The 25,017-nt window shown below is 43.3% G+C and overlaps 1 protein-coding gene across 4 annotated transcripts in view; it reads right to left on the bottom strand.

Moving 5' to 3' along the window:
* The window catches only part of Hmgxb4 (HMG-box containing 4), a 55,473-nt gene extending 36,560 nt beyond the window's left edge, over positions 1-18,913 (bottom strand). Inside the window, exons 1-5 of one of the 4 annotated variants that reach the window (XM_041663507.1) lie at positions 18,479-18,913; positions 13,413-13,514; positions 12,644-12,792; positions 12,460-12,538; positions 10,749-11,695 (exon numbers count right to left, since the gene is read on the bottom strand). In XM_041663507.1, the coding sequence (XP_041519441.1) occupies positions 10,749-11,695; positions 12,460-12,538; positions 12,644-12,792; positions 13,413-13,443 (1,206 nt within the window). In that variant the 5' untranslated portion in view covers positions 13,444-13,514; positions 18,479-18,913. Of the gene's footprint in view, positions 1-10,748; positions 11,696-12,237; positions 12,353-12,459; positions 12,539-12,643; positions 12,793-13,412; positions 13,515-18,478 lie in introns of all 4 variants that reach the window. The other 3 variants (XM_041663508.1, XM_041663509.1, XM_041663510.1) reach the window with 3 other exon arrangements.
* Positions 18,914-25,017: the final 6,104 nt, after the last annotated feature.

Below are 25,017 nucleotides of genomic sequence, written 5' to 3'. Positions count from 1 at the left end.
TCAAAGCTCAAATGAACTCACAGAGATATGCACAGGGCCTGCATGGGTCTATACCAGGTCCTCTGTGTGTATATATATATATATATATATATATATATATATATATATATATATTAGGGCTTCCAGTTTAGTATGTGATATTAAAGGTACTTGCTACTAAGCTTGATGACCTAGTTCGAACTCTGGGGACCACACTATGAAAGAAGAGAACCAATTCGTTCAAATGTCCTGAGCTCCAGACACAGTAGTAGCATATACATCAACACACATTCTAAGTAACAAAGGAAGAGTAAAGGTTCGTTTCCAGCATTTTTCTAGTGACCTAGACTGCAATGTTGTAGGGGAGCTCTGGGAGTTTCAGTGGCTTCATTTACTTAGCAACAGTCTTACATCCCTAAATTAGGAAAAGACTTATTTTAAATATGTGCACATGTGTCTGTGTGTATGTGCAGTACCCCTGGAGAACAGAGGTTGTCTGCTTCCTTGAAGCTGGAGTTATAAGCAGTTGGGGGAGCCGAATTCAAGTCCTCTGCAGGGAAGTATGTGCTCTTAATGCTGAGCAACTCTCTAGCCCCAATCCTAAATGTGTCTTACCTAAGACCCTTCCTCCTTTCATATGCCATTAAACACATGCGCGCACACACAGAGAGGGGGGGGCTATATCAGGGCATTTGTACACATGATATATGGGGTTGGGGAGAAGAGTCTGATGACCCTGTCATTTATTCTACCCTAAGAATCTATATTTGTACAATTATTGGTGTGTGTGTGAAGTCCTGGATAGTTCAGCACTAAAAACACTGGCTGTTCTGCCCAAGAACCCTGACTGATTAAGTCCTTAACATCTACATGGATGCTCACAACCATCTGTGACTCTACTTCCATGGTATACGATTCCCTATTCTAGATTCCGTGAGCAGTAGGGATGTACAAATGGTGCACAGACAGAAATGTCAAGAAAATACCTACACACATAAACTAGTTAAAATAAAACAAAACTAAGGCTCCCGAGCCTATGCCAATGACAGACATCATATGGCACCAAAAAGAAAACTAGGTTACATTAGGAGATACTCTGTAGATAGAGGATCTACTCATCTTCAAAGTGAAGCCTTCCTAAGGGGTTTTGACAGGAAGTTCTACCTACTACATGATGAAACTGACATGTTGATTTGGAACCTAACTATTGTGTAAGATGCATACCCAGTCTGTGGATCTAAAGTTCAGATTTCCAAGTAAAGGGCTAAGCATTTTCTACAGCACAAGCATTTAGAAATGTAGGAAAGGTGGATGATATTCTCCCACACAAAATGGTTGTATGAGACCCAAATGCAAAGCCAGGCAATCCTCCCAGGGGTTGCTAACAAAGCAAGCTTCAGAGATGGTAAGCAAATCAAAGATGGATATAGGTACTTCGTCCATAAAATGGTAACACTCTCAAAACTTGGATATTAAGTTACCAGAAACAAAGTACTTGTAACAAGCAAACTCACTAAATGTCCTTAGATACAATGTTACGGCAGAAGTCATTTGGTATTTGATGAAGTAAGTCACAATAGGAGGTTTCAAAAACCAGCTTCTTGATCTTGTTTAATAATCCTGTTGAAATTTTTTGGATCACACAACCAAGAAACTGATGAAAGTCCCTCTTCGTAATGGTAATTTAAGAGTCAGTTTCAACAATGAAACATCATGGGGTTAAGACAAAACAAAGGTTAAGAATCTTAAAATTGGGGGTTTGCAGAGTAGTAAAGTGCTTGCCAGGCCAGTGAACTGCAAGTGTTCAATTTCTAGCACACACTCATAGGCACGTGAACACATGCACACAGAAATAGCATGCACATATGCAGAGTTAGCTTTCTTCTGTTAGGAAGGAAAAGTGGGAGTCAAATCCTCTCATTTCCCTAATGTGACTGATGGGGACAGTATCTCTACTGTAGCCAGTGTTAACACTTGCTAGGAAGGAGACACTTAAAACAACTAGATCCATTTAAGCTTTGCTGACCTGAGAGCCAGAGTACTAGACTAGTGGCCAGAAGGCTAGCCTGTGAATACATGAGCTGGCTTCCGGGACACACAGGTATCCTACCCTTGTCTGATCCACTTGACTGAGAACCCAGATCTAATTGAAGGAAAAGAAAGACTGTAAGGAGGTTAGTTAGGTCTTCACACTAAGCCTTCAATTCAGTGGAAATGGTTTTAAATGGACATTATTCTCCATTGCTCTTACAACAAACCCCTGAAAGTATACTAGAAAGAACACAGACCCAAATTCTGAAAAACCTGAATCTAAATTCCTGCTTTGCCATTAATAGGGTAGCATTCTGTGCAGGTTATTTCATGTCCTCTTATATTGTGAGATATATATTGTGGGGGTATCCGGACTTCCTTGGGTCCCAGTAGAAAATTCAAGGGCCTACCACAGATAAAATTAAAATTACAAATCTCAATGCCTACAACACATTAAGTACTCCATGTTCTGTACCTACAGCACATTAAGTAATCCTGGGACTGTGATTTACTACCCACTCAGCTCTCCCTCTCCTTTCATAAGAGGCAGGCCTCACACTGATCCAACTCTTGCCTTCTATAAGTACACTGTAAATTTCTACTAGCTTCAGGCTGGGCATGGTGGTGCATGTCTTTAATCCCAGCACTTGGGAGGCCGAGACTGGTGGATATTTGTGAATTCAAGGACAGCTTGGCACAGTTAGTTCCAGGACAGATAGAGGTGCACCGAGAGACCTTGTCTCAAAAGCCAAAACCAAACCCAAAACTTCTGTTGGCTTCATTTCATGTATGTAGACTTTGGATTCCTCTCAAAATGAAGACACTCACGTCTCAGCATCTTCACCTATATTTTTCTGTTCCCGACCAAAGCGCTTGCTCCTCTTTTCCACCTATTAATTCCTACACGGCTTTAAGGTTTGATTCTGATGACACCTTCCACAAACATGCATCACCACGCCTGGCTGCAGACACAATCTTATTCCTCTCTGTGTCCTTGGCATCAGGCAAGTGTCTGGCACTATATAGTGTTGAATACATCTGTACTCAATGAATACTGGAATCTCAGGAGTGAATAGAAGAGGATAGAGTACAGGGAGCACTACTATCCCACCTTGGCCACATCACACTTCTGTAAGTGAAGGGGCTGGGTGCAGAGTCTTTCTTTTAAAAATAAAGGAACAGCAGAGTGCCCTAGGATCTCTCTCATTCCTTTTGCTGATCATGACCCTCTCTGATGAAATCCTGTGAATTCCTGGAAATATTTATAACACCTACTTTTGCAATTCTACTTCCTTTCTTATTTTTTTTCCCTCCAAACAAACAAGCCATGGCCGACCCTCGTTCCCTCTACACAAGCGCAGTCACCACGAGCCCCTGAAAGCTGTACTCTGACCTCCACGTGTGCACTGTGTCACCTGTAGCAACACACATCTGCATGTGTCACACACATCATTTTTTTTTTTTTTTGGATTTTTTGAGACAGGGTTTCTCTGTAGCTTTTTGGAGCCTGTCCTGGCACTAGCTCTTGTAGACCAGGCTGGCCTTGAACTCACAGAGATCCACCTGCCTCTGCCTCCCGAGTGCTGGGATTAAAGGCGTGCGCCACCACCGCCTGGCACACACATCATTTTTAAGAGTCTTTGTGCTTGCTGGGCGATGGTGGCACACGCCTTTAATACCAGTGGATCTCTGAGAGTTCGAAGCCAGCCGCCTGGTCTACAGAGTGAGTTCCAGGACTGGCTCCATAGCTACTGAGAAACCTTGTCTCGAAAACAAAACAAAAGTCTCTGTGCTTAACCCAATATGTAAAATGAGTGACTGAGCGGTTTTTAAAGTAGATTTTAGGTTTCTGCGGAACAAAGATGACAACCGCCATCTACAGAGCTGAGTTGTATTCTAAACGTACGCGTCTTGGGTTTGGTTCCCTAGCACAGCAAAAGTAGAAGAAAACATAACACTAAAACTAATAAGGTGCTCAGTAGCCATGTAGAAAAGTTTTATGTATAGTGGAAGTATTATAGGCAGAGTTAAGGGATCTGTGTTGGTGATACTGATTAATGACTGATGACTGATAGATAAAAAGAAAGTCTGGCACATGCAGTAACTAAACAGATAGTAATTCTTATCATTTATTCCTGTTTGTTATTCAGCCTTGGTTTAACCAGAGGAACAACTTACACAGCACTGTCCTAGGTCAACTGTATCTTAGAATTTAGTTTATCAGTGGATCAAGAAGTATGCTGGCACCCTCCACCTTCCTGTCCGTCCCCACAGACAAATAAATGACTATAATAAAAGTTTGTTTTTTTTTTTTTAAAGAAAACTTCTATCCTAATGTAATTAGCCTTAATTGGAAATCAAGACATTATTATACAACTTCTCCTCTATTTCATAGAAAGCAGGACTCAAAGTAAGTTATAACTTCCTCTCTTCCTTCTTGTATACAGTACTTACGGGTTAATGGCATCTCCTCTTTCCATTCACACACTTACCTCCTGCACATAATCACCTGGTTTATTCCAGTTTCAACTATTTTCCTAAATTCTGGGTTATGCATTCCATTGCTCCCTGACTGGATGATGATTTTAACAACAAGGATTTATTGAAATGCTAGCCGTAAAGCAAGCTATAGCAAAGACGAAGTTCCTAAAGGTTGCTGGTTCTCAATGGTTTTTGCAGTGCTAGGGATTGAACCTATATTCTGTCTGTGTGTATGCCTGCAGGCCAGAAGAAGGCACCAGACCCTGTTTCAGATGGTTGTGAGCCACCATGTAATTGCTGGGAATTGAACTCAGGACCTTTGAAAGAGCAGGCAATGCTCTTAACCTCTAAGCCATCTCTCCAGCCAGAACCTAAAGTTTTTGGGAATAAAAATGACTGTTTCCTGAGCACTTTCCTTGAGGCTTTCTTTTTTTGGTTTTTCGAGATGGGGTTTCTCTGTGGCTTTGGAGCCTGTCCTGGAACTAGCTCTGTAGACCAGGCTGGTCTCGAACTCACAGAGATCCACCTGCCTCTGCCTCCCGAATGCTGGGATTAAAGGCGTGCGCCACCATCGCCCGGCTCCTTGAGGCTTTCGATGTGGTACTTGTTTTGATTTTTATCATAGCAATCCCAGAAAACAACCTTTTTTAAAATTTTTTTTAAAGACTTCGTTTATTATGTACACAGCTTTCTGCCTGCAGGCCAGAAGAGGGCACCAGATCTCATTACAGATGGTTGTGAGCCACCATGTGGTTGCTGGGAATTGAACTCAGGACCTCTGGAAGGACAGTCAGTGTTCTTAACCACTGAGCCATCTCTCCAGCATCAAAAACAACCTTTTTAAAGGCACCATAATGACCCAAAGAAATGTAGGAGCTGCTGAGTCTGGAAATGACTTGAGATAGTAGTTCTTAAGACACCTAAGCCTTGTCATTGGGGCAGCAACATCCTCTTAAAACACCTAAAACATACCTGAGGCAGACCCCAAGTGAGTTTGCATGAATCATTTTATTTAATAATCCTCAGCAGTCCTACGTGAAGTAGAGCTGTTACCCTTCACAAGTTACAGAACTTGCCTAACATTACACAGCTTCCGCTGTTAAAATAAATTTTTAAATTACATTTATCTGGGGGATAATGTATTTCCTGTTGTGTACACGAAAGTCAGAAGACAACTTGTGTGTGTCATTTCTCTCTTTCCACCCAACACCTGCCCCTTGGATCGAACTCAGGTTGTCAGGTTCCTCCACAAGCAACTGTACCAGCTGAGTCATTTCTGGCCTGACCCCACTTCTAAGGACCCACTCACCTATGTTATCACCTATTGGTGATGCTTGTTTCTCAAAATCTCAATGAAAATTACCATCTGTCAAACTAACTATTCTTCTCATCTTTATTCTTGCTATAGTCCACCACAGAATCTAAGGTGAAGTAGGTCACGGAAGTTTTAGCACTCCTACCAGGTGGCCACCGAGTGTCCACTCATTTCAGACGGAGGGAGCATACCCAAAGCACTTTTCCTATTTCTGGATGAACTTTTCCCTCAACTTATCTTTTTTATGTGTATGTGTATGTGTGCATGTGCAGGTACACAAAGTCTCCAGAAGATGTCAGATTCCTTGTGCAGGAGTTACAGGCAATTACGAGCCACCAAGGTAAGAATATTGGGAACCAAGTGCAAGTTCTCTGCAAGAGATTCACGTGTGCTATCCAGCTGAGCCATCTCTCCAGCCCCCCCCCCCTTTCAGACATGCATTTACTGAGCATGAACGTATGCAGATGTGCATGACAGGCTGCAGTAGAGAGGGCATGGGAAAACTTGCAGGGGTCAGTTCTCTTCTACCATGTGGGCCCCAGAGATCAAACTCAGGTTGTTTAAGCTTGGTGACAAGTGACTTCCTTTACTCTTCCAGCCACTTTCCCTGAGGACAGTTATTTTTTTATACAAAAGTTCAGGAACAGGCTCCAAAGCCACAGAGAAACCCTGTCTCGAAAAACCAAAAAAAAAAAAAAAAAAAAAAAGTTCAGGAAAAGATACATTTTAAACTTCATAGGGAATTCTATGTCTACATCATGTTTAAAAAACATTACATATACATCATAAACATCTGTTGAATAAATGATTCCATTCAAAATAAAACTATTTCCCACTTTATACTTCAGTTATTTGCAGCTTCCCACTTGTAAGATTTTATTATTTATAGCTGGGTGGTGGTGGTGCACGCCTTTAATCCCAGCACTCGGGAGGCAGAGGCAGGAGGATCTCTGTGAGTTCGAGGCCAGCCTGGTCTACAAGAGCTAGTTCCAGGACAGGAACCAAAAGCTACGGAGAAACCCTGTCTCGAAAAATCAAAAAAAAAAAAAAAAAAAGATTTTATTCACATTTCCTTCAGTCTCCTGAATCTATCCCTTCTCTTTCCCTAGGGTTCTATCTCCACTCCTGCAAGCCCTATCTGTTAGCTGTTCCGTCCTAACTTACCTGTCAGACTGCCACAGAGAACATACCACTGTGTGCCTTAGAAACCAGTTAACTGCCTTTTTTCCATTTAAGAGATTCTCCATACTCTGACCCCTTTCTACTTTTTCAATACTATTTTATCTACATACCCACTTGCCTGACAGACAGATAAAAGACAGGCACCAAGGATGATGTCAGACTTAACAGAGAAGAAGAAAATGGAAAAGCCAAGGTGAGGAAAGGAGTTTGGCACTGGGTGAAGGAACTCTCGGGATTGACGGTGATGTCTAGTTAGTTAGCTTAAAGCTGAGTCTGTGCATTTGTCAAAAAAATCATAAAATGGTTTACTTTCCAAATGAGCATTTTGCCCTATGTAATTTTTATGTAAGAAAAAAAATTAAAAAAGATCAGTAGGTCAGTAGGTAAGTGATGATTTTGTTAAAGTCTGACCTTGCTACCTCGCAGTGTGGTCAATAAATTATTATAGCAAAAGAAGGAAAGACAAGGAAAAATCGTTGAAAATGAATGTTCAATTCAAGTTAATGACATACAAGTTGAATCTGGCCAGGGTGGTACACATCTATAATCCCAGCACTCCTGAGGTGGGTGGGTAGAAGAATCATCTCAAGTGCAAGGCCAGCAGGGCTTATGATAATAAAATCATACACAGAGTATCAACCCGGATTTCATCAAACAATTTGCAAATAAACAGAAAAAACCTACCATATCCAGACCTGTGCTCACAATGACTCTTGGATCCAAGGTATGGCTTTTAAACACACACACACACACACACACACACACACACACACACGATGGTAGAGAAAATAACTTAAAACCTACTCTTTATAGACAAGAGATAAAATTCTCATTCCCAAATTATTTTCACTTTAAACTTTGAGATAGTCTTGCTGTGTAGCAACATAAGCTGGCCTAAACTTGATTCTCCTGCTCTTCTTTCCAAGTGCCTGTTACCACATTTGCCTTTTCTGTTTTTTCTTTCTTTTTTCCCTCTCTCCTTCCCTCCCTCTTTTGTTTTGTTTTCGAGATAGGGTTTTTCTGTGTAGCCCTGATTGTCCTGGAACTAGCTTTCTAGACCAGGTTGGCCTTGAACTCATAGAGATCCACCTACTTCTAACTCCTGAATGCTGGGATTAAAGATGCTATTACAATGCCCGGCTGGTTCTTTTCTTTTCTTTTTTCTTTCTTTCTTTCTCTCTTTTTTTTTTTTGGATTTTTCGAGACAGGGTTTCTCCTTAGCTTTTTGGTTCCTGTCCTGGAACTAGCTCTTGTAGACCAGGCTCGCCTTGAACTCACAGAGATCTGCCTGCCTCTGCCTCCCAGTGCTAGGATTAAAGGCGTGAGCCACCACCGCCCGGCTTTCTTCCTTTTTTTTTAATATTTATTTATTTATTTATTTATTATGTATACAATATTCTCTCTGTGCAGGCCAGAAGAGGGCACCAGACCCCATTACAGATGGTTGTGAGCCACCATGTGGTTGCTGGGAATTGAACTCAGGACCTTTGGAAGAGCAGGCAATGCTCTTAACCTCTGAGCCATCTCTCCAGCCCCCCCCCCCCTTTTTTTTTAAAAACAGAGTCTTATGTACCCCAGACTGGTTATAAAATTGTAATTCCCCTGCCTCAGCCTCCCAGATTTTAGGGTTCCAGTCTTCTAACACCAAATGACACCCAAGTTCTAAATATAGTTGGTTATCCTTTTCTTAGTAGTTTTTCTTTCAGATTTTGTATATTTTACTTTGCAGAAATATAAACAAAGAAAATGAAATAGCTGTTTCTAGATGACACAATTATTTGTACTTTCTGTTACTGAGAGAAAAATTGGTAACCTTTTCCTTTAAAGCTCTAGTTAATTCATTTATGGAATACAATTATAATAAGACTTCCATATTTTATTTCTGAGCTTATAAATTTATTTTTTCTTTTTCTGTTTTTTGCTTCTTTATTTTTTGGTCTTATTTACAATGGCTTTGAACTTTTTCTCCTACTGAGGTGCAGACCAAATGACAATCATTGCTTCTTGACAAAGTTCCAGCATTTCAACTTTTTGGATCAGAATTCTCCAGCACCATTTTACTTTCATTTTTAATGATTCTCACCATGTGTTATGGGAGCTCCCTTATGCCTGTCCCTTTGGAAAATTTTGTGAAGCTTTGGTGAAGGATAAAAATGTGTACAATAGTAGCCTCCAAATAATTGTTTGGAAAAAATCCCCACCACATTGGGCTGTAGAGATGGCTCAGCAGTTAAGACTGCTCTTCCAGAGGACCAGGGTTCAATTCCAAGCAACCACAAAGCAGCTTACAACTGTCTGTAACTCCAGTTCCAGGAGCTTTGACACCCTCACACAGACACACATGAAGGCAAAACACCAATGCACATAAAATAAAAACAAATTGTTTAAAGAAAAAAAAAATCCCCACCACTGTGGTACCAGATCGCATGATAACTGCCTATTCCCACACAAGTTAACACCAAGCTGCCACAAAATTTGGATGAGTAATGTATGCTTGATAAATAAGGTATATTTGATTATCCCTTCTTAAGGTCTACTAAGGATCACAGTTTATCTAGCTCCATCTTTGCTCACTTTTAAGCTTTAGCTATTTGGGTAAACTAAGTCATACAAAAAAACTACAATATATTCTATAATGAAATGCCTGACCCCTACTCTCTAAAAGTCCTTTTCCCAGGGTCAGGCACTTAGACAATTCTCCATTACCTCAGGGGCTTACCTTAAGGCTGGTGCCTATTGTCAAGATCAATGTTAGCTTCCTCAAGCCCTGGTCTCAGGGTACACCTCAGTTCACACATCTCTGTTCTCCCATTTAATCCTATATACAACTATAGAGTTTAAATGGTGTATTCTTGCTGGATGGTGGAGGCACACACCTTTAATCCCAACCCTTCAGAGGCAGAGGCAGGCAGATCTCAGTGAGTTCAAGACCAGCCTGGTCTACTAAGTGGGACAGCCAGGACTGTAGCCCAGAAACCCAATCTGGGGGGGAGGGCGACGACGACGACAACAACAGACAACAACAACAAAAGGCAGTCCCATCACAATTCACCTTTAGACCACCTCCTCCCCTCCTTTCCCTCCCTCCACACATCACCTTTGGGACCTGAACACCCCCACCCTACCTCCCACCCCCTGCTACCAAAGCTGGTCTCCTGCTCTCCTGCCTCAGCCTCCTTAGTGTTGGAGTTACCTGAATGGGCGACCGCACCCAGCTGAGTCTACAAGTTCCTAACAAAAATAAGTATTATTTGATAACAGGGTCAAACTGTTTTACCAGTTCCTAAAATACTCCCACCTCTCCAATGGACAGGGAGTTCCCCAAGGACAAGAACTGTGTCTTGGGTTGGAGTGATGATAAGCCGTAAAGAACGTAGACTGCTCTTACAGAGGACACGGGCTCAGTTCTCAGTAACCCATATGTCAGCTCATAACCATGGGTCATTTCAGTTTAGAAAATCTCCTCCAAGATGACCAAAAGGGTACCTTTGCACATTTCTCAACTGCCCTGGCAGACAGTGGGTGCTAAGGGAAAGAAATGGGTGTAGATGCTTCTAGGACTTTTAAGAGTGATGGTGTTTGATCAATAGACTGGAGAGAACAGCCAGGAATAATTACACTGCTGCCACTTTTGCCCCAGACAAATCTAGTCATTGTAATAATTTACTCTTTGTGCCATCCCATCAAATCAACAACGACTTGGCTCAAGGTGACCTCCAACTCAGGGAAAACCTGTTTCATGAAGACCCCTTCTCCTTACCTTTTCTCCCCTCTCTCTCTCTCTGTCCTTCTCTTTCTTTTTTTTCTCTCCATGTCCATCTGAGTGGAGAGCAGGAAGTGGTAGGGTGGGGATACTGGGGGCAGGGCTGGGTGTCACCAAATGCTCCCGAGCAGTGCCATGCTCTCGGGCAGTGCTTGCCGCCAGCCCTGAGCTTCTCTTGGTACGGGAGTGCCGCTTGTCCTTGTGTCTGTCCTTGTCCTTCTTTTTCTTGCTCTTCTTTGACTTCTTCTTCTTCTTGATTTCCCGGTAAGAATCATCTATGATAAGCTCACCGGCTTCCAGTTCCCCACCAGAGGACGACTCCGAGTCTACTAGCATAGGGTCAAGCCCTGTAATATCGAGGTTAGCACTGTGGGGCTCTGGAAGCTGGGAGGCATCAGATCCACAGCCTTCGGGGCCAGGAGACGAATGTGAGTCTGAGGAGGACTTGTGCTTCTTCCTGGCTGTTTTCAGGAGGCTCTGTAGCTCGTGTCCTAGGAGTAAAGCACCTGGCTCGTCCCGAGCCAATTTCTTGGAGGATTTTTTCAGAGAAGTCTGTTGGGCAGGGTACTGAAAAGCCTCCTCCTCCACTGAGCTGCTTCCCTTCTCCTTTGGTGAAAGAATAAGTTTCATCTTTAAGCCATCAGGCTCCCGAAGAGTCAGTGTCTCTGTGTTCACATAGAGTGGCTTCATTTTTTTGGGTTTGTGGGCACTGCTATCCTCCAAGGAGAGCTCCCCACTGCTTCCGTTGCCCTTCTTCTTATGGTGTTCCTTTCTGCTCTCCAAATGGCTTGAAGAACCGGAGGACTTCTCCCCTGCTTTCTTGGAGGACTTGGCACCCGCTGCCAGTGGGGAGGTAATGGCTTTTAGCAGGTCCATTGCTGTGTCGGCAGACTGTGGGCTGGATTTCTTCTTTTTCTTCTGTGATGATTCCAAAGACGAAAAGTCTAGAAACAATCAAGAGAAGTACTGTCAACAGGACCGGAAGTAACTTCTATCAAGTGTCCTCTCTCAACAAAAAACACCCAACTGGCATGAGGAAAAGGCTAATAGGAGCGATTTTGAAGGGAGGTACTTTGGTTCCTAACATTCAGAACCCCTGTGTGCTTCTTGACTTGGTAGATTCAGCCTTTGGCTCTCGAGACCATTCTTGTTGCTAAAGCTGATTCTCTTCCTTGAGTCTTCACAAGAGACAGAGAAAGCATACAGGGAATAGAGCTGTGGGATTAAGGGTAGTTACAATCTAGATTAGATTGCAGATGGAGTGTCACTGGTTCTTGTGCTGAGGACAAACTCATTCTAGTGAGAGGTTAGTCTCATCAGCTACACGTAGAGCACAGCTAAGAAAATGAGTTTTGTGCGTGGATATATGCTGGCTGAGAAATGCCCCATAGATACGCAGAGGGCCCAAGGATTGCATTTGGCAAAGGGATGCTAAATAACAATGGTATAGATAAGTGGATGATTCAGGGGAGAAGGAACCTGGTACCTTGTTTATCACAAATGAAGACTGTTCTTCTATGCTGAATCCTCCAAAATACCAGCCCTCCACCTCTCTCTTCCTTCACACTGGTTTATCGGCACTCAGAACAAGAACCACTGTCCTGTTAAATAGGCCACTGAGTCAGCAATATCTGGGATCCCTTCCCCTACCCCGACTCCAAGAACCAGAGATGCGCATATCCCACCTGCAGCCCATTCCCATTCTCACCTCCATAGTAGTAATCATCAGGGGAGTACTTCCTCTTCTTCCTGTGTGTGTCCGTCCCCAAGAAGAACAATTCACTGTCCTGTGGTTAAAGAGGGAGAAGAATTGGCGAGCAATAAGATGGAGAGGTAACGATTTGGAGCTGCTCTCCTGGGATCCTGGCTTTGGAAAAATACCTGGAACTGACCTTTGACTTCTTCTTGGAGGAACTCCTGACCTGTGCAGCAACCTCTTCTTCTTCCCTTAAGAAGTCTTTGTAAGACCGTTTCTTTTCTCGTTGGCTTCGGCCAGCTGCAAGTCCTATGTCCTCAAAGCTGTGATCACCATCAAAGCAATCTGGGAAGCACAGGTTCATTTAGGAATGGAAATGACTAAAGTACATAAGAAACATAAATGCAACAGTCCCATTTCCAAGTTCAAGTTACATCTCAGTGCAGCCAATGAAATGCATGGCTAACCCGAGTGTCAAGATGACTTCTGATACCCTGGCTTCAAACACAAGACTCAAACCTGAAAACACAATGCTTCCATGCTATGCAAATGCCCATTGTGCGTCCTCAGATATGGTTTCTTAGTAGTGATTTGGCAGGTAGACACAGATTGCGAGGGAAGGCTGAAAAGGGTAAGGATTCATGGGCTGTGCTGCTCTGTGGGGGTCCAGTGTGAGATTCCTAGTCCCAGACTCATGCACACTGGAGCTGGCAAGGACTAAGAGTGCTGTGGGGATCACCCCAATAAACTAAAAGACTCTTATTTCAGACTCTGGTGTAGGAACCCCTGTCCTGGTTTTCATTTCCATGGGCCCAGTCTGGGAATGGTGGAGGCTGTGTCTCATACAGTACTCTGGAGCATCACTTGGTCTAGGCTGTGGTGCCCAGTCTTGGTCTCTACATCCATGGACTGCAGGGAATGAAGAGGTTATGCCCTTTGGAACGCTTCTGAGTAAGGGGTCATACCTTCTTTCTTCATGGAGTCATCATAAGCCATGGTGGTCCTGCAGGGCCTTTGAGAATGTGTTGTCACTGTGTCCAGGCTCCTTCCCGTCTACAGGACAAGGTCTGAGAAACAAAGAAGGAAAACCTTCCTGTAATGTGAAATCACTGTGGAGAAGCAACCTTCCGGGTGGAAATTCCAAGTAATCCAAGGGCTGACTGGAAGGAACACCGGAGTGTCTTCTCACCTCCACAGTCTGTGCATATATTGGAGTTGAACTTGCAGAGAGGATGCTAAGCTTAACTGGATTTAATTCATGTATCAAAGTTGACATATGAAGAAATATATAAAATACTTCTTAGATTAAAAAACTTCCAAAATTAATGAGAATTTCTGGAATGCCAACAGGACTAATGACACTGAGACAGGGTGGAAACTGACATTAAGTCAGAGGCAAGGGTTCAACCATGGTCACAGGATGCACAGATGAAGCCAGATGCCTAGGAAGACAGAGAATATCAAATACCAGAGGACCATAAAATCCTATTCATGAGACTGGTGAGCCATTAGAATCTGTTGTGTCATAATTTAAACAGAATACATACAGATATTAACAATTTTAAAGCTTTGCATTCTGCTGGGCTTTATACACTTGTTCAAATTCACTGAAGTATGAAAATGGACATACTTCTTACATTTGTTGGCTATATGGAAACTTCCAACACTAGCAAGTTTTTTTTAAGGCTAGAAAGTAGTATAGAGAATTGCCATTTATCAATTGATGATGAAATTATGATTAAGATTTTTCACTAATTTATAAGTACTATAATTTTAAAAGTTCTCAGTACTGGGTTTTGTTGAGACGGGGTCTCCTTATGTAACCCCGGCTGGTCCAGAACTCACTATGTAGACCAGACTGGTCCAGAGATCTGCCTATTGAGCACTGGGATTAAAGATGTGTGTCATTTTACATAGTTCTAAATATTGTAGTACTTAGAGCAGTGGTTCTTTCTTTGGGGGGAGGGGAGTATTGGAGACAGGGTTCTGCTGTGTAGCCCTGGCTGTCCTGGAACTCACTCTGTAGTCCAGGATGGCCTCGAACTCACACAGATCTGCCTGCCTTTGTCTCCCGAGGACTGAGAGTAAAGGCATGTGCCACCACACCTGGTAAAGCAGTAGTTCTTAACTAGTGGGTTGGGACCCCTTGGGGGCGGTCAAAGAATTCTTTCATAGGGGTCATATAAGACCATCAGAAAACACAGAGATTTACAACATGATTCATGCCAGGGGCAAGATCACAGTTATGAAGTAGCAATGAAAATAATTTTATGGTTATAAATCACCATAACATGAGAACTGCACTGAAGGGTCACAGAAATAGGAAGGTTGAGCACCACTGCTATAAAGCATTTTGGGACAGTCAAGTTTAGATGTCCACATTAACCTTGAAGGTGGCAGAGTTACAGACTGCACTGTAAAGTAAAATCCTTAAATTACCTTTAGGACAGAAAATCTTTGCAGAATTCTTTTTTTCTTTCTTTCTTCTCTCTCTCTCTTTCCTTTCTTCCTTCTTGGTTTGAGATAGGGTCTCACTATGTAGCTTTGGTTGGCCCAGAACTCACTTCTTTGCAAGATATTTAAAATGATAATTATTTTGAAAATGTTTTCATTCAGTTAGTTAATCTAATTGGTAATTTTATTTTTATGTTCATTATTATAAATCGATTTAGGACTACTCATTATTGAGGATTACACATGACTAAGTCCCTTAGTTTGGTATGGAGAGAAGAGCATATATTTTGGGGGGATGGAAACATTAACTGAATTAATAGGGGAAAGTTTCAAAATTTAACAGTTCAGAATTTTTATAGTGAAGTGTGGTGGTGAATGCCTTTAATTCCTTTAATCCCAGTCCAATCTGGTCTACATGAGTTCCAGGCTGACCAGGGCTTCAAAGTGAGACCATCCTGTCTCAAAAACAAAATGACAATAAAATTTTTTTTTTCTTGTTCTAAAGCCACATAAATTCGATGCACAGCTAGACCAAAGTTGAAAACATGAAGAGGAAAAGCATTGCCAAGGTTTTCTAAGTCTAAGAAATAGAAAATGTGAAGCAAATGAAGCATTTGCTCCAGGTAAGGGAACCCAGAGTGAACAAACAACATGAACTGGATTATTTAGAGTCTGCATACTGCTTGCTCAAAGGGCCTTTACATGAAATAAAGGGTGAGAATGTAGGGTCAGGCCTCATGTAAGAATGTGAACAGACATTCAGTTTTTCCTGTTCAGACATTTAATTACTCAAGTTTCTTAATTAGATACTGTCCTTCGCTTCCCACACATTGGTGAGGACTTAAAAGGGAGTAAAGGTGGGTCACTGGGAATAATATTCATTCATTTAAAAAGGGCATTATCGCCAGGTGATGCACACCTTTATTAATGCCAGCACTCAGAAGGGAGAGGCAAGTAGATGCGTGTATTTGAGGCCAGCCTAATCTACATAGTGAGTTCTAGGGCAGCCAGGGCTATTTAGAGAGATCCTGTCTCAAACAATGGCAATCTTCTCACTAATACAGGACAAGTTTATTAGAAAGCCATACAGGTCACCTTGCCTTTCACAGACTGATACCAAGTAGAATAGCTTGAACTGCAATTTTAGGCTTTTCACACCAGATAAATTTTGGCACAAAATTCCTGAGAAACAATGCTCCTTGCCCACAAATTTCAATAACACTCTTAATTTAACCTTATAATACAGCCATCAGTCCTTGGTCAATACCAACAGACTTGTAAATGTAGGCAAAGGCAGGCCCAGAGACATGTGTAGGCTTTCCCCTTGAGAACACTGAATAGAATTAAGTTGTCTTATTATTGGGAGGGAGACTGGGTTTTTAACTACACATGAAAAAGTTATTTTTCTGACTGCTGTGAAACTAGTAGATATTAAAAAAGACGTTGAAAGGAACATAGAACTAGGAAATGCTCCTGAGGGCAACTTAACACAGACGGCTGGCTTTATGTAGTAGGGTTAGGCCTGATATTGGAACTTTCTCAAAAATACTTAAGAACATTTTACAGGGGAAAAAAAATCAGTGAGCCCTGAACACAAGTCCAGTTCACCAACATGTGAGGCAGTCCAGAACCTGAGAAATACCATGGACTAGTTCATAGGCTGTGTAGACGGACAGGCCCTGAATCGTGGCTGAGGGTTCACAGGTAGCTGAATCACCAGAGAAACACAGTACTGGGGGAAAATGTCTCAAGCAGCAGTGTGAAAGGGAGCAGAGTTCAGGCAATATTTATACAAGATTAGATGAACCCCTGCTATTCCTTCCAAGTCTCAAATAATATCCAAGATAAATTGAGGGTTCAGGGGTTGGAAGCAAACTGGGAGGGTCAATGAGGACAAAAAGAAATTTAGGTTTGATTTTCACATCAGAAAACAGCTACATTAAATGTTGGAAAAACATAAAATAGGTGCTAAAACCCATTCTCTTGAATTCCATTATTTTGGAGTTTACAATATTCAATGTTGTCAACTTCATGAGGCAGGATAATTTTAAAGCTACTATTTGCCCTAGTGCGCAGAGAAATGACAACACAGTAAAAATAAACGCTCATTATTTAATACTGTTTATGCCATTATAAAAAGTGAATGCTTAGGAAACTTGAAAATTGTGAAGTGGCTCTTCTGAGGTTTTTCTTCAGGATTTGAAAAAGATGCAGGCTGCTGTTCCACTTGAAAGTAAAACTGCAAGTCAACCTTCAGGAGCGGGCTTTTTGGATAGCCAAGTAATTATGAAAAAAAAAATCTTCAGAGGTCATATTTTGTTATTTTGGAAGCTCAAACTAACTATGAAAAGAAGTTCCAGAAAATAATTTTTTGGAAGTAATCTTAGTTCCAGCAATCACTAAGATGTATCGTCATCCCAGAATAGATAGGAGAATTGAAAAAGAATACATAAAATCCACCCAGTAAACTGAGCATGGAAGGTCTCCTCCAGGCGGGAGTTTTCTCCAGGGCTGTTTCAGGAACTCAAGATTGCCAGTCCGAGCAGGCAAAGGAAGAAACACATCCAGCTATTTACAGTTTCTGAAATTTTGTTGTTACTTTAGGACAGCGCAGGTGAATTCTTCTTATTTCAGTGAGTTTCCTTCCATCACTAATATCTCTGAATTCTTGCCACACCCTTTTCCAAGGACCTACCTATGCAGCACTCCCAGTCCCTGCCAGCTTTGAACCTGCAGAGATCTCCACAGCCAGGAATGTGCACTGAATCTTCTCATCGCAGTGCAATTAAGCGGCACCACGACCACTGCACAGATTGGCTGACAACACAGTTCCAGGAGACCAGCGATCCAAATTTTGACAAGCCATGTGCAATCAACAGGCTTTACTTCGGATGTAGTTTTTAAATTTTACTTTGCCACAAAGAAATAGAATCGCCAGTAGCTTAGAAATAGGGGTGGGGTGGGTGGTAGACATTTCTTCTCTTCTTTATGATATAAAATAAAGTGAATCTACAAGTTGTGGTTCTGGAGGGAGAAATGGGCCTGTATGGAGGAGCCTCCAACGAAGGCATGCTCAAATTGGGTCGCACGCAAAGAACACACACAATACGAGATTGTTTATCCGCACAGTCCCCAAGACCACCGTTCCGGGGTCCGCGCTGTTACCCCGGCAGGTCTGCTGCAACAGCTGCTTCAACAAACCTCGGCGCAGCGCAGGGAGCTGCCCGTATCCTGCCCGGCTCGCCGCGCGCCCAGCCCTCCCGTCCGCCCAGGGACCTCTCCTGACAGCCCAGACTGCCCCGGTCCGCAGCCGCGCTCCGCCCGCCCCGGGTTCCCGCGTCCCGGCGGCCTCCGGCGCCCCGGAGCGCCCAGACGGCGGCGCAGGGGGAGGGGCGGCACGGGCCGCGGGTCCCCGGGGCGGCCGCACGCCCCCTCCCGGCCCCGCAGCTTTCCCGCCTTCCCCGTTTGAACAGCTCCCGCCGCCTTCCTCCTGCGGCCCGCTCCAGCCCCTACGCCGGGGCGGCTGCGGCCGCTACTCCAGTCCCCGGCTTGGTCCCCGAGCTAGGCCGTAGCGGACCTGGGGAGCCTCCGGGACGGTGTCGCGGGGCCTGAGCGGTGGGCGGAGGCCGGGCGGGGCCGTTGCCGCCACGGGGTGGGGGTCCGGCCCGTCCTGGTGGGGGCTCCGCTCGCCGCTACCTTCACTCGACTCGCTCGGATCCCGCCTCAGCGCCGACGCCCGCCGCCATCTTGGAGAAGGAGAGAAAGCGCGAGAGACCAGGGAGCCTCAGTCGAGCCCAGAGCGCAGACTCCTACTGCAGCGCGGCTTTCGCGCCGGCCGCAGAGCATCGAGTGCATCGAATGGCACTCGCTGAGCGCGGTCGCGGTAGCGTTTGAGAATAAGCTCAGTGCTGAGTTTGGGCTAAAAATCGCTCTCAACATATCACCTCCCAAGTCTTCTAATCAGTTTTCAGTTAAACAAAAAACAGCTTTCTGCAAAGAAATCACAAATAAAAAAAAAAAAAAACCAGGCAACTAGGTTGACTCAGTCATTCAAACACTTTCCCTGACCATCCCTGTAAAAAGTCTTTACAGCTCCTGACGGTCTGTGAAAACAGGGCAGCCGTTCCGAAAGTGTGGAGCTTCACTGTGGACCTTACAGGTTCACTATCAGTTACATTTGTATGCTCTTCTCTAACACATACAAAACCAAAACAAACAAACACCTGAAAACGTACAAAAACAAGCCAAACAAACAAAACACCCGAAAACTCCACATCAGACAACATTAGAAAATCAGTTTTATATTCTCTTTTACAAATTCGTCGTCCTATCTACATTCCCTGGCCTTCCTGGTCACCTAATAGTACCCCTGTTCTCTTTGCCTTCAAGTCTTCTGATTCTTAAGGAAGTGGTTTTTTTTTTCCCCAGTATAATAATCTAGACATTCAAGACATGAAGATAAATAGCAGTATTTATTTATGATTTAACATTTATGTCTGGATATTCGCCTGTGTGAAGTGGAAGAACATACATTTGTAGGGCGCGCTGTAAATTTGTTTTCTCACCAAATCGTCACCCCCTTCCCCCACATGCACACTTAAATTTTCATTTAAATGTTTACAGAACTGGAGAATTGGTTCAGTAGATTAAGGCACTTTACACCAAGCCAATGGGTATATTTTTGACACCAGGAGCCCACATGGTGGAAAGAAAAAACTTATTCACTCATGTTGTGCTTTGACTACCACAGGAGGGCTCTTATTTATTCATTTCCTTATCTCCTTCCTTCCTTCCTCCCTCCCTCCCTTCCTCCCTCCCTCCTTTTTTTCTTCCTTCCTTCCTTTTCTTTCTTTCTTTCTATCCGTTTGGTGGAAAGTTCCAAGCCCCCTCCCGGGGGAGTTGCCACAGTCTAGACTCCACCTACAAGAAAACCCACCAAAAGGTGACCTCTCCCCAGGGAGGGTCAAGACCACTCCCACAGGCTATTTAAACTTCCCCCAGAGAATGAACAGGTGGTCTCCGGTAGTATCCCCCCCCCTTCTTGTTTTCCCGGGGGGGGGGGGCACCCGGGTAGCGCATTGAGTCCCGATATTTGGCATAGACTTGTAAAAACAGACACTTACAATTCGGACACTTACAATTCGAGGCCTGACCTCCAAATGCCCTTGGGCTGCCTTTTATAAAAATCCTTTAAAATTGGGGCTATCTAACACCTAAGGTAAAACTCCAGATTATAACAATTCTGGAAAAATACAAACATGTCAGTAACCTCCATTTTAACCCCACCACCATCTTTTGTAAGAGTACCTACCTGTGCTAGTATTCTTTGACTTACTAAAATATTCCTTTTAATCTTCTTAGATTTAGTAGCATTGGTAAAATACATGTCTAAATTTGACTTATATGTCTAATTTAAATATAACTAACAGGTAATGGTACCCAATTCTCAAGTGTCTTTACAGACCTGAGAGAAGGGATTTAACAAAAGAGCTTCTAACACTGAGACATGCCAGCTCCTGCAGCATCTGATAGCTACTCCAAGAAGATGCATGGTTACAGAAGATCTTCTGCCTGGAGGCTTGCCTTTGTGTATGGCAAAGCCACTCACACAGCAAAAAGTGACCTTCCATCTCATCGACTTCCTGGATGCTATACTGTGTGTGTGTGTGTGTGTGTGTGTGTGTGTGTGTGTGTGTGATCATCTCATCCTGCCAAGACAGATAGACTAAATCTTCCCCCCACAGGAAAATCTTCAGGCCTCTTGTACTCAACAGCACTGCTTCTAAGGCTGGTGTTCTCCAAAGAATAGGGAGAGACTTGGGATTGCCCGCCTAGCTAAAAAATCTATCTAATTTCTGCTCATTTATCCCTCCCAGATCTGTCTAATGGCATTTGATGACTTAAAAGTACTGGTAACTCATTACTTCATTTGTTAAGTTTCCTGCTAAAAATACAGGCAGGTGAGCCTCTTTCACAGTCCAGGATTAACAGGTTTCAGGTGTATCTTTAGAGATCCAGAGCTCCCAATTCCCTTTAATTGTCTTCTAAAATGTTCTTGTTCTAATTGTCTTACAGATACCTGCAGGTTCCTGAAAAAGTTCTGCTGCTGTATCAAAAATCAGGCCTGGTAAAAACTAACAGTCTTCAGAGCCTATTATTTTTTTGTTTGTTTGTTTTTCGAGACAGGGTTTCTCTGTAGCTTTGGAGCCTGTCCTGGCACTAGCTCTTGTAGACCAGGCTGGCCTCGAACTCACAGAGATCCACCTGTCTCTGCTGGGCATTAAAGGCGTGCACCACCACCAACCGGCTTCAGAGCCTATTTTAACCCCACCCATTTTCAAGCATATTTTACAGGTCACTCTTGCTGTCTGGGCCAAGCCCAACTTATAAAAGGCCCTCCAGTTAACACCAACACCTGTACCAACTCCTGGACCTTCTCCACTGGTACTAAGTCTCCTAGCTCAAAATCTGGTTTTAAAGGACATATCTGCTCTGTGTCTCACTTATTCACCCAAGCCTCTCCTGTACAACCAGGACACTTCTCTGTCCCGTTCTTTCTGGCAGTCAATGACCCATCCCATGGCTAGCCCCATTCATAGGACTAGGAATAACAACATATTTTCTTCTCCTAGCCACCTGCCTTCTCATCTCCCTCAAAGAACAGATGTCTGAGGTCTCCAGGATAGCAGTAAACCAGATGCCTCTCCAGCCACACCTCTCGCTGAGCATGAGCCCACCAACTCCCAACACTCCCCTCTCCCATGTCACCCCATGCCTGCAGGAAGTAGACAGACTTGAGCCAGCACCCTCTTTATCCAAAGAGTCTGGAATGTTTGGTTGAAAGCATCACCTCAGCCCCCTGGCATCCATATATACAAGGAGTCTGGAATGTTTGGTGGAAAGTTCCAAGCCCCCTCTGATGTGGGAGTCCCCTCTGTGTGTTGCTTCTCTTGGTTAATGAATAAAGAAACTTCCTTGGCCTGTTGATAGGGCAGAACTTAGGTAGGTGGGGAAGACAGAACTGAATGTTGGGAGAAGGAAAAAGTCAGAGAGAAGCCATGGATCCGCTGGAGATAGACACTGGGAATTTTACCAGGTAAATGTTGCTGGATTTATACCCAAAACAGAAATGTAAATGCCGTGAAAATGGTTTATTACAGCCTCAGCCTCCTCAATTCTCACCCACTGCACAAAAAGATAGTCAATGGGTTTCACAAAAGACAATAACTTGTTTTTCTGGGATGCCGTCCCTGATTTAGGTTTCCATTAGAAGCATTTAAGAACCTTATATTTTATTTTTGTTGTTTAATTCCTGAATGCACTTGCCATCATATTTTCTGTTTTAAGTGATAAAAACCCAGTTTAAAATAGTTAACCAGAATGCTGGGCAGTGGTGGCACATGCCTCTGATCCCAGCACTTGGAGGCAGAGGCAGGTGTATCTCTATGAGTTCAAGGACAGGAGGATCTCTGTGATGAGACCACCCTTGTCTACAGAGTGAGTTCCAGGACAGCCAGGGGTATACACAGAAATCCTTTCTCAAAAAAAAAAAAAAAGAAAGAAAGAAAGAAAAGAAAGAAAAAGAAAAGAAAGAGAAAAAAGTTAACCAGGAAAGGGGAATTTATTGACTTATATTATTTATTGTTGAAATGCCCAGTAGTTTCAGGCACAGCTGGATCCCAGGGGGACTTTGTGTTTTTTCTCTAAGCTTCTCTTTTTGGCTTTATTTTCAGACCTGGCTTAATACAAAGACCCTGTTTTTCTAGCATAGGGTTAGTATAGAATGGGCTTCCATGTGAATAGGTCACTTTCCATCAGTCCAAATGGAAGCTGGTGCCCTAGTTACTGGGAAGGCCCAGCATTCATCTTCTGTACGGCTTGCAATAACTTTAGGGAGGAAGCGGTTTTCTTTTCTCTTTTGCTTTGTTTGCTTTGTCAAAGTCACAGGAGGTAAGTGTGTTTTAGGGGGGTGGGGGCAGGTCTTACTTTATATCCCTGCCTGTCCTGAACTCCCCCTATAGATCAGCTTGTCTGAAACTCACAGAAATCCTCCTGCCTCTACCTCCTGAGCGCTGGGATTAAAATCATGCACCACCATGCTCGTTTGGTCTAGCAGGCTGACTATTTTTCTTTTGAAATTAAGATATAATTACATCACTTTCACTCTTTTCAAACCTTCTTATTTCTTTCAAATTCACGTCCTGTTTCTTTAATTGTTGTTACGTGTGTGTGTGTGTGTGTGTGTGTTTGTGTGTACATACTCGTGGAAGCTGATGAAAATATCAGATACCCTGGAGCTGGAGTTACAGACAGTTCTGATCTGTACAATGTGGGTGCCTGGAACTGAACCCAGGTCTTCTTTAAGAAGAGTATATACTCTTAACCTCTGTGGGTGTCGGGAATTGAACTCAGGTCTTGCATTCTTAACCTGGGAGCCATCCCTTCAGCCTCACAGGCAGTTCTTGATTACATTTATTATACAATATACTTGATCCTAGTCTTGGATCACTGTACATGCATTCACTCATTTATTGAAATGATGCTTATGGAAAGTACGGCCTGTATCAGGTGCTGGGTGCTGAAGTGGGACCAAAGCCAAGGGTACCACTTTGGCTGGGAGTGGAGAGGAAGAAAATACTAAAGATGTGTTATATTCAGTGATGATGTGCTGATTGGTTAAGAACAGTACTTCATGCAGGTAAGGGGAGGCCTGTCTTATAAAATGACTCAGGGGCGATTGTTGTGATGGGGTTTCTGGTGGAGCTGGCCTCACCAGAAGAGGAATCAGAGGTGAGATCCAGGATGTCAAGGCTCTTTGAACAAACTGAAGCTCCCCAGAATCTTCACTGTTTCCGTGAGCATCCTAGCATGACTCTCTGGAATCTGGTGAAAGAAGGTGGAAGAAGAGAGGTGACCCCTCAGAGTTCTCCTCTGACCTCATGAGCATTTGTGAGTGCATGCATGCATACACACACACATACATACTCTTTCTCACACACTATAATAAATAAATGAATGAATTAAAACATACTACTACTAATAAAATTAATGTACTAACATTAAAATCATTGAAAATAAAACAAAAAATCCCAGAAATTGTTAAGAATTAATGTGGGGCTAGAGAGATGACTCTGAGTTAAGAGTACTTGTTTATGCAGAGGACCAGGGTTGGGTTACCAGCATACACATGGTAACTACAATCATCTGTAATTCCAGTTCCTGAAGAGCTGATGTCCTCTTCTGGCCTCCACAGACACTGCATGTGTGTGGTGCACAGATGTACAAGCAGGAAAAGCCCCATACACACATAATAAAAATAAATAAATCAACATAGTGTTAGAACATGGTCAAAAGAATGGTGCATGGTGAACAATGCCTGGAGGACTATGAGAGAGGCCCCAGGGGAAAAGGCAGAGGGACTTTTACCTCAGGTTCATTTTGTTCCCTGGATTGTTCTTGATGTGATTTCGTGCCTCCTGTAGCAAACATTTACATTCATTGATAAGACATGTTTATTCTTGCTGGAGGTCAGAACATAGCTATGGAACCCAATCTGGTGAAAGGGTAACTAAGTACCATCCTCCATGTACCCTAATTCTGGATATTACCTTCTGCCTTGCTTTGTGCTTTCCCAGATATCTATAGTAGGTGCCAGGCAATAGTGTTTAAATTGGTCTGTCCTGAGAATGTTCTGGGAAACGGTTGTTCTGTTAATGTTTACTACTTGCTTAGTGACATTTATTTCCGTGTTCTGATCATGTTGTTCTGAACTCAGACAACCTTTCTTTATTACATTTGTGCACAAAAGTACACTGACATGCACTAAGGTTGGGTACAGCATTAGACTGTAGTCAGCCCCATTCTTCCAGGCCCCCAGATCCCAGGTCTCAGATACAGACCCTCACAGGTTGATGGAATTTGATAACATAGTGTGAGAGACTGGGTAGAGTACATGGTGGGAAAAGGCTAGTACCTACCACACATGGGAGATTTTCATGCAGGCATGGCAGTGCGGCCTTTAATCCCAGCACATATAAGGCAGAGGTAGGCAGATCTCCGTGAGTTATAGGCAAGCCAGTGTTACATACTGAATCACACAGAGCTCCCACTTCTCAG

Source organism: Microtus oregoni, unplaced genomic scaffold, assembly GCF_018167655.1.
Source record: "Microtus oregoni isolate MIOR12 unplaced genomic scaffold, Mior012 000014F_ref0000157, whole genome shotgun sequence".
NCBI lineage: Eukaryota > Metazoa > Chordata > Mammalia > Rodentia > Cricetidae > Microtus > Microtus oregoni.
This window is presented reverse-complemented; position numbering and strand designations above follow the sequence as displayed.